Below are 10,242 nucleotides of genomic sequence, written 5' to 3'. Positions count from 1 at the left end.
CTATCAGACACTCCTACCTTGTCTAGTCCATATTGTAGATGTAAAGTCAGAGACGACAGCTCATCAGCTTGTGTACAGTTTGTGTTGGTAACCCTCTAGTCCTTCATCAGTCCAGCAGTGACACTGAGATGTTTAAAAACTCCAGCAGTGCTGCTGTGTCTGATCCACTCAGACCAGTGCAACACTAATACACCACCACCACATCAGTGTTACTGCAGTGCTGAGAATGATCCACCATCCAAATGCATTAAAAGACCCTTGTTAGTCCCACAATGGGGAAATTTTCACCTCCGCATTTAAACCATCCATGAAGTGAAACACCACATACACACTAGTGAGCACACACACACTAGGGGAGAGTGAGCACACTTCCCCAGAGCCCTATCTGCAGCACCCGGGGAGCAGTTGGGGGTTAGGTGCCTTGCTCAAGGATACCTCAGTCATGTACTGTCGACTCTGGGGATCGAACCAGCGACCTTCCAGTCACAAAGCCGGTTCCCTAACTTCTAGCCCATGACTGACCCTTGTACCTGCTCTGTGAGGGACCATGGGGGTCCTGACCACTGAAGAACAGGGAAAAAAAGGGGGCTAACAAAGTATGCAGAGAAACAGATGGACTACAGTCTGTAATTGTAGAACTACGAAGTTCACCTATACAGTAAGTGGAGCTGATAAAATGGACAATGAGTGCAGAAACAAGGACATGGTCATAATGTTATGCTTGATCAGTGTATACTCCAAATCCTTTATTCACATTCAAAAATAGTATAACTTTTATTTATATGTGTGTATGTTTTTATGTGTTAAATAAACTTTTTTTTTTTTAGTATTGTTTAGTATCAAGCACTGTGATACTACACTTGATATCAGTATCGAAATCAATCTTCTGGTATTGAGATGACCCTAGTAGGCTTACTACATTGTAACTTTCATACATAAGAAAAAAATGAGCAGAAATCAAAGTCACTGGCCCGTCCCCCTCAAATTTCTGCGCTAGTCCATTGGTCTGATCACACAGTGGAGATTGAGAGGGTGTTACTAGTCCCGTTCAGTCTGCTTGACCCAACATCTGTCTCCCATCTCCACCAAACCTGTTTAAGACAAACGCCCACACTCACTCACTCGACTCTCCCATCATGCTCCTCTCCAGCTGTTTACCTCAGAGGGGAGACAAAACTGCCACTGCCAGATTCTGAGAAAGTTTCATCCACTTTATTTAGTGGACAGTCTGTATCTCAAGTGTGGAAGAATGTCTTCTCTTTATGTTCTCTTTAGGTTAGCCTGTCATTGGACTGCTCAGGAAGGAGATCATACAAGTTAAGACTTATACATCTGAGTTGCTGTTTTGTCGTTTTCTTATTCTCCTTGGCAAACACAGTTAACTACTCATATTATCTCACAAACGCCTGTCTCTCCCAAACAAGGTGAAGGAAGAGTATTTCATCTGATCTGTTATTTGTTTGTTTGTTTGTATCTGTGATCACTGTATCATACAGATGCCCAATTTCTTATTCCTTCTGGCATTTTCTTTCTTTTCTCCTCTCTCTCTATTTCTCTCTGTATTCTTTTACCTACTTCATACTCCCTACTCTTTTTATCCCACATCATATTATGGTTAATACTCCCACTTTAATAGCATTCATGAATAGACCTTCTTTTTTCACTTTCTACTCTCATAATATACTGTCTACATAAGCTGCCTGCTGTGTTTTAGTTCAGAGTGCATCTGGAAAGCCTTTAAAACAGCGTAAAACAGCGGGCAACAAGGGTCAATACATCTCCATCACTTAAACCTCCTGAAAGAATCAGTTTCTTTCCCACCCGTATTTTGAAGAGCCCCGCCCTCCTGCACTCCGATTGGCTAATAGTTTGTAGTGGTTCGTAAGCGGTCTCGGCTGTTTGTTTGTTAATTAGCATCCAATCACAGCGCAGATGAAGGTATTAATCAGCCAATGACAGTGCAGGGAGGCGGGGCTTCTATGAAAACAGGTGGAAAATACCGAGCCCTGCTCCTCCTGCCTGTTGCTCGTCCAGACTTCTCTCCTCCCACGCCGCGCTCAATGGATACGGAGTTTACTCACACTCCCTGATTTCACTTCTTCGGTCCCGCTCCGTCGCTGTTTTTGTCTTTGTGTGAGTTTTTTTCCTGCTCCACTCACGACCTAGGAATGCCATGGCCACTCAGAACAACCAGGATTACTTCAGGTCGGTCAGCAGCGAGTCCACCACTTACATGATGGTGCCGGCGAACACCCGAAGAGAGTCGCCGTCCAAACTGTGGATTGCCATGGTGGTGATCGTGGTGGTGGTCCTGCAGATAGCCTCCACCACGGGACTCTTCGTCTACCTAAACATGTCCTTATCCCACGTGAGTTGATTCTGGTTTATTATTCTACTGATTATTCTTTATAGTTATTTACGCACAGATTCAGCAGAACTAACTAAGCACAACAGCTGTGCTCAAGACAACAGCAGCATGCGTGGACTGTCCTTCCGCGATGGCCAACTTTTTTTGCAAGTATTTTCAGTGATTTCTTAATTATGTTGTGATCAGTAGTTATGATGCCATTTTTACAGATTCTACATTACAGCATACATCAATTCCTACACGTCAGGTGTCAGTTAACACCTGGATTATGGCTGATTTTTGAATGTCTGTATTAAAAATGTTTTAACTATTCCCATATGCAAAAAAATATGATTTTGTTTCTAGAATATGTCTCAAATTTGTAATATATGCACATATATTTATTCTACACGTGTAAAATATGTATTTGCAATATATTTATATATATTTAGTTTACATATAATTCAGTACATTGAATAGTCACATTTAAACATATTCAGCACATATATTTTACAACTGTATAGATGTATGTATAATGTATATTCAAATGTATAGAACATATATTGTACATATATTTTCAATGTGAGCATGCATACACACACACACACACACATACACACATATATGAAATAGTAGTGAAACTAGATTTTCAAGTTTTTTATGGGATCTTTTTGTGGTGGTGCCAGTTCAGAGCAGGTGGCCTGTTTCAAGAGAGATTAACTTTACATTTATTCCATTCACTTGCATTTCCTGTAAACCTGTTGTGACTTATCTGACACAACTAGGTCACCTAAGTACTCCCTTGTATGCCTAACCCTTCAGCAGAACAGATAAAAAGTGGTGCCTTCTGTTTTTTTGTGAACCCACCAAAAACTTCAGTCACTTTTGACATAAATCCTGGAGGGATGCCGTAAATTTCTCAGTTGGAGGGATTCCAGCAGATCCATGCAGGCCCACATGTGTCTCTATCACTGTCTGACATTTGCGGAGGCTCAAACCTGTAACTTGTTTTCCATCTGCAAAGCTTACTTATCCACTACAGCACACAAACTGGTGCTGGTTCAGTGTGGTCTACATTGTTTTCCTATCTCAACTCTGGATGCTGGATATATTCAGCTATTTTTGAATGTTTGAAAGGGACTTTTCCAATTTGTGAGGAGGTAGCCATAATTAGGTCTAAAATAGACTTTGTGGTTAGGGAGTCGACTGCTGTAAGCCACTGAGGGTAGACCAAGGACAGTTTGGGTTTAGACCACTTATTGATGTGTAATGTTTCATTGTTGTCCTCATTTTTGTTTGATGAGCTAATGTGGTTTCAGACACACTGGTACCTGCGTCGTCATCTTTGGCCATTGTCAGTATGTTATTCAATTAAGGAAACATCTAGTCAGGTTGTTTATAAATTGTTTTATAAAGAGGTTGTATGCAGTACCAGCACATCATATATTTAAATGGGCAACTTTATCCTTAAAAGGCCTTTATCCTACACTTTTCTCCTAATATGTATGAGGTTTTCTGGTCATAAGTCTATTGTAATCATTTTGCAACTTCTTTTTTTTGAATAGCCTTTAAGAATGATATTTGTAAATGAGCTATTTTCTTCTTGGCTGCCTGGTATTGTATCATTCAAAAAGCAATTGAGGCTGAAACACTTCTTATAACTTCAGCATTAATGTGTGGGGCTAAACTGCTGTAGGCTGAATAGATAGATATTTGTGAATGTCTTTGTTTTTGTGACATCAAAAAAATAATTTGAAAGTGTCTGTTTCTACTTACGGACTGTGTGGACTGAGGATTGAAAGGTGCTTTTTGAAACTTTAGCAAACTGCATCAAACCATAGGAGACTTCAGTTTTTAGTGATCCAAGTGCTTTAATTTTAGTGTAAATGAAGGTAATGAGATTTTATTCCAAGTAATCCTGACTGTTTCTGTTGGTCCATTCATAATAAAACGTTCACATAGTTTAAAGGACAGCTGATGTTTTTAAAGGGTGTAAAAGAATTTAAAAAAGGGGGAAATCGGTTTTGATGTGACTGTGATGATAATCCTTATCTTCTTTCGACATTGACAACAGTTCCTCGGTTATTTTAGGAATCTTAAAAGGCATAAACAGGGTTCTCAGAAATGACTGCCAAAACCATACTGCAGAATCTGAAGAGAGCTGTTTAGCCCATATAATCAGTACATCGTTAAATGAGATCATGAACAGTAAACACTATGTTTGTGAGTAGAAGGAAAATAAGGTCAGCTCCTGGTCGCATCAGGAAACTGTAAACAGTAGAGAAGACCAAAAGGAGAGACTCTCACGTAAGAGTATTGTGCTGATATTGCACTGGTGTTCAAACTGACCTATTTCTGCATATGTATGGCTGACAAAATCAAAGGCGGTTGCCAGATTTGAATCAGCCTTTCTTTGTTTTTAGGTCAGGTCATTAGATTCCGGGCCTGTGACTAAGCCATTCTGATGCTGAGTCTTAGCGAGGCTCCTTTTCGTTGGTGTTGCTTGTTCCGTCTGCGTGCCCATTCAAGGTGCTGCAACTCCCTCTCCCACCCAGCTCGGCTCCGCAGAGTCCTCTGAAGAGGCCTTCATCAACAATAACAAAATTTGGTGTAAAGTTATACCCTGCAAGCAAATGTTTGGCTTTCTCTCTCCAACTCCCTCATGTAAACCTCCTGTGACATTTTCGTTTGCCAAGATCTACAAAAAAGCCTTACTTGCACACCCTCTTTTCTCAACTTCTCTGTTTCTTTCTTTTATTCTTTCTTTATTTATCTCCTTCCTTCTTCCTTTCCTTTTTACGTTCTGTCATTTTTTGCCTCTTGTCTGCCTTCTCTCTTGGACTAAACTTTAGGTTTTATGCAGAACAGCCTTTATGCGGCTAAATTTGGCTGCCTTTCCTTGTGGAGTCATAACCCAAAGGAGGGCATGGATCTTTTCCAGTGGGACACAAACTATTTTACAAGGTTTAAACTAGTTTAAAATAGTGCTGGCGTAAGCACAAAGATATAGACAAGTATCTTTGAGTCAGATTGATGTGGGGCCATTTAGTCTTTTTTATTGCCTCCATAGCAGACAGAGCACATGTTAGAATCCATACAAAGACACACAGAAAGTAATTTCTAGTTAACGCTGCTAAAGTCCTTCATCCACACAAACTGTCAATTCATCCTCCTGCTATGGTCTGCTTGCAACACAGGGTTTTTGATTAAACTTACTAAAATAATGTCTTCTGGATTGTTTGAAGGCTTTACTGCTGATAGTATTTCTATTATGGACACATACATAAGTAAACAGTCTTAAGAAAATGTTTTCAGAGATTAAACACTGGCAGATTATTTGGAGAGAATAAAAAGTGCACTTGGTTACCAAAAGGAGAGCCATTAATTCCAAAGAGGCAAGAGGAAAAAAAGAGAAAAGAATCATGATAGACTGTGCTTGAAACGTTTGCACACACAGCTGCAGCCTAATGAAGGTTCTTCAGGGCTAACGTAAATATCCCGCGCTCACACACAGCGCAGCAGCCAGATGGGACTGACTAGCAGCAATGTTGTCTTCAGGCATGTAAACATCTCTTTTCAGGCTCACGTTATCAAGGATTGCATGAGCAATATTGCCATAATAACAAAAAGTGGCTGTAAACTGGAGCTCCAGTTTGCTCCACCAATGCGGATAATAAAAAGACGCTATCTCTCCATTAAAGTCCATTAGTGAGCCCTGTCACACAGGAACACAGCACAGCAGGTTCTTCAGGCTCCTCAGGCGCTCCGTTGTCCTGGAAATGATACTTCAGGAAGAGAGCGTTTTAATCAGCTGCATTTTGCCAGCAGATCAGATGTGCTTTCTTGTTTTAATTTAATCAAAACCTCGGCAAGGAAGTTGGATGAGCTCCATTCTTCCAGACCCATCAAGCGTCTCAAGCTTTAAACGTGTTCAGTAATTAGTCCAAGCTGTCTGTGTCAAGCCTGATTTTTATATTAATTAAAAAACCAAAAGAGGAATTCCTGTCTCTCGAGAGAACTTGACTGCCTTAATAGGAATTTTTGGTGGTTTTGGCTGCAGGAGATTGGCCTGATTCTGCTGTCAAGCCCATAGTTAGTATGCTTGGAGCACTCTGTTTGGTGACTCAGAGCCGAAGCCAAGCAGAACAGAAGGGAGCAGGACCGAGTGCTGTTAGACTGACCACAGCTCCTTTGAAAATGCCTCACAATGACTTCTCAATGGGGCCCGTCTCCACTGGTCATTTACGAAAGATTTACGAGCCAGTGAGGATAGCCAAAACAAAAGAGATTATGAGTAAAAAGACGGTTTCCCATAGCAACTTGGAGTAGGTGATTTTTGTCATTGGTATCCTATGATCCATGATTGGCTGTGTGTTTGTGTATTCAGGTGTGAGCTCCTGGGTTATTGAACTGCTGAGATTGCACAGTTTCTCTTGAGGAACTGGAAAGTTAACTCATACAGGGAAGTGAAACTATAACACTTGGTGCACCTTTAAGCCTTATCATCCACTCCCATTTAAGCACTGATTTCTCAGAAAGGCAGGGATGATAGGAAAAGTCTTGATTGAGGAAATTCTCCTGGTTTGCATTGCCTTTCTTTGAATTAAAGGGTCCATATCTTACAGTTTCAACCCTCACCCCCTCCACCCCCACCCAAATTTGCAGCCTGATTTTTGTCACTGTGTCTTTAAGACTTATATTTGTAAATCAGCTCTGATCTCACTGGCTGTCCTGTACTGTCTGGCTGGCCTGACACTCTTTATAACTTCAGCATGAACAGATGAATAGGTAAATGTAGGTAAAAGCCATATATGCACTATGTGGACTTTAAGAATGTTCACAAACTACATCAAACTCTTTGATTTAAAAAAAAAAAAACAGGGAAAAGCCAGTCTTCCGTGACATGGGCCCTATAATTCTTAACACCTCTCAGAGTCAGAGTGAGAAAGCACTCACCTTGTGGGTTCAGGACTTGACAAATGTAAAGAAAGAATTATTTTTTTTAACAGCTGTCCTCAAAGACTTGCCCAGACAACCTGCCCCTCCAGGGCTCTGTTTCTCAATACTGAGGTTGAGGAGCAAAGCAAGACATCCCACATAAACAGCATGATGAACCTTACTCTGTTTTCCTTGATCTGATACAGGGGGAATTAGGAAAAACAAGACGGGGGGGGGGGGGTTAAGACAGAGGTAGATGAGAAGGAGAAGACAGACTGAGTGAGAGATAGAGAGAGAGAAGGACATAGAACGAGAAAGAGAGAAAGAGAGAAATGGAGCCAAGCAGAGGGGGAGAGCTGGCATGGATTTGAGTTACACGCCTGGTTTCTCTTTTTAATCCTTCCTCCAAAAAAGCAGCAAATGTTGAGTGAAGCAGAAAGTTCAGCAGTGGCGGCTCTGCTCCGCTCTTCCCCCTGGCTCCAGAAAGCATGGGGTAACACTAGAGCATTGTTCCCCATTTCCTGCTACCCTCTCTGGGATCAGAAAACCCTCTCTCACCCTTTCTGGACCCCACACTTGCATCCCTACCACCAGCGAGTTAATGCTGCACTTTGTGTCGATTTTATGCTGCTTCGCTGTATATTTTATTGCTAAGCCATGTTACACATTACATGCGGCTGGGGGGCCTACTGCAGGGTTTCTGTGAAGGATCACATTTAGATGCATAGTAGAGGTACAGTTTACATGCCTAAGTGTTGATGTTATGGCTTGTTCGAGTATAGTAGCATTGCATCAGGTATGGTGTCAGCCACATGGTTTTAAAGCTTTGGCATGGAAGCAGTAACTGGCACACTGTAGTAAACCACACATTGGATGGTGCTGTCAAATGCAAGTCAACATGTAACAATGCAACTTTTCCTTCAAAAGGATCGTATGATGAGATACGTAATTCAAGTGTACGGTAGAGGGGCTTTTAGCTCCCGTGCTTAGGACAAGCCTACCAGACCTTAACAACCATGACAAAAACCACAAATCCTAAACTTAAGAACCTTAAGAAAACCACAAAGCATGGACATCACTGTGCTATCCAGATGTTATGATTTTGTGCTAGTTTGAATTGTCCAAATCATATCCGTAATCACCACAGAAGTATCTGCAAAGTTCGGGATTAAATGAGTGCCTCATTTCCCGTGACTGTGCCTTGCACAATGCAGAGCTCCAGTGCTTTTATCAAAGGTCAGCCACCCTCTCCCAAGTACAGCCCACCATGATGGAACCCATCATACTGGCTCTGGATCAGTTTGGTCTGCTTTATGTACATGTGTCCTGCATATCGGAGGGAAAACCCTTCATTAACTGCCTGATTCGTGTTGCACACGTTAACATCATGGCATGAGGGGGAAAAACCTACACCCTGCATGCCCTCTCTGTCACGCTCTGGAGGCAACTGTTAAAGAATCATTAAGAGCAAACACCAACCGTGACGCTAAGCAATTTCTGACTCAAGGCTTCAAATTGCATGCAGAGCTCCTTAACTCAAGACCTAGATTGTTTGCAAAGATTCAGGATTAGCGAACGTTGGTCTGCGAAGAAAAGGGGGTAGAGGGAGAGAGGGAAAGAAATAAGAAAAATGTAGAGGAGGCCTTGCTTCACAGTGAGGTCACTTAAACTTGCCCCATGAGAGTGTACTTCTCCAGCTGGCTCAGAAAACGTTCTGACTGGATTTGCTACAGCAAGCCCCACAGCGAAAGTCCTTTTCCAATCCCCATTGAAAGGGTCAAGGATGACCTGTGCCCTGGTTTTGACATTTGCCCCCAAGCGAATTGTTTCCTCATTAACCTTCCCTCTGGTCCTGCTCCTGAATGCTATTTGGGAGTTCCACATTTTTTCTTAGTGATTTCCCCATTGTTCTTGAGCATTAACCAGTTCAGGAAGTTCAACAAAGCAGTGGGATTGTTGAATAGTTTATGTATAGTAAGTGAAATAACTGAAGAGCAAGGCATTTTGGGTGGGTAAGAGGACAATATGTTATTGTCTAATTATATTATATTGTTATCATGGTAAATTACAATAAGCCTTTCTGAGCATATCATAGGTATCAGTAGCTAAAGTTGCACAATGTAATTTTTTTGTTAAAGTTGAAAGAAGTTGCATTACTGAGTCAGGAGGGGAAAAAATGGACCACATCTTTTGTAAGTATTAACAACACATGCGCAGGCTCAGAAAGAAGGTCTGGCTCAATGTTTAGTTCTCAGATACAAAATCAAAGTACTGACAAAGATAATTCTCGCACATCATCAGAAGACATTTCTAAACCAGGTTTTGGCTGAGTTCTTTTTGAATACTCTTTCACTGTGCTCACAATCATCAGGTTCTTACTCAAGAAAGAGGTCAGAAGCACAACTGTTGTTACAAAATGTTCGTCCATATGTTGCATGCAATTACACATTACCACCAGAGAGGCCACCAAATCTCCAAAATGTACATAGTGCAGTTTTAAAGAACAGTGAACACTGATGTTTCATTAAAAAGAGATTTAGACGGACTCCCCAGTGGCATAGCCAACTAAAGTTTCACCCCATTGACAGGAGATTAAAGTTAAAATCTCAATGAAGTGATAAGAGTCTAAGTGGGAATAATTGTTCCTGTTTTATTGAATGTAGTAATGAACAGTGCAAGAAACATTGAATTAACATAGAAAAACATTGTACTCAAAGACTATTCCGACTTATCAAACTTTTTATTTGAGGACATTTGCATATCATGATATCATAAGTATCATTTCATTATTATGTTTTTTGCATTAATTCCCTGCTCTAGGCAGTAAGGTCATTTAATCTTCACTATGATTGGCCCTTTGGTAGGTGAAGAGCCAGGGAGTAACAGAGGAACTGCGATGCCTGGGATTGCTCAATGCCCTGGACAAAAACAGGGACATCCCCGAGGATCTGGCCCAG

The 10,242-nt window shown here is 41.3% G+C and overlaps 1 protein-coding gene across 2 annotated transcripts in view; it reads left to right on the top strand.

Annotated features, from left to right (window-relative positions):
• Nucleotides 1-2,041: 2,041 nt before the first annotated feature.
• Nucleotides 2,042-10,242, top strand: part of tnfsf10l (TNF superfamily member 10, like) — a 32,501-nt gene continuing 24,300 nt past the window's right edge. For both annotated transcript variants that reach the window (XM_017681467.2, XM_017681466.2), the window contains exons 1-2: nt 2,042-2,368; nt 10,150-10,242. The exon at nt 10,150-10,242 is cut by the window's right edge and continues 57 nt beyond it. In XM_017681467.2, the coding sequence (XP_017536956.1) occupies nt 2,174-2,368; nt 10,150-10,242 (288 nt within the window). In that variant the 5' untranslated portion in view covers nt 2,042-2,173. The remainder of the gene's footprint in view (nt 2,369-10,149) is intronic.

This window comes from Pygocentrus nattereri, chromosome 2 (genome assembly GCF_015220715.1).
Source record: "Pygocentrus nattereri isolate fPygNat1 chromosome 2, fPygNat1.pri, whole genome shotgun sequence".
In the NCBI taxonomy this organism is placed as follows: domain Eukaryota; kingdom Metazoa; phylum Chordata; class Actinopteri; order Characiformes; family Serrasalmidae; genus Pygocentrus; species Pygocentrus nattereri.
This window is presented reverse-complemented; position numbering and strand designations above follow the sequence as displayed.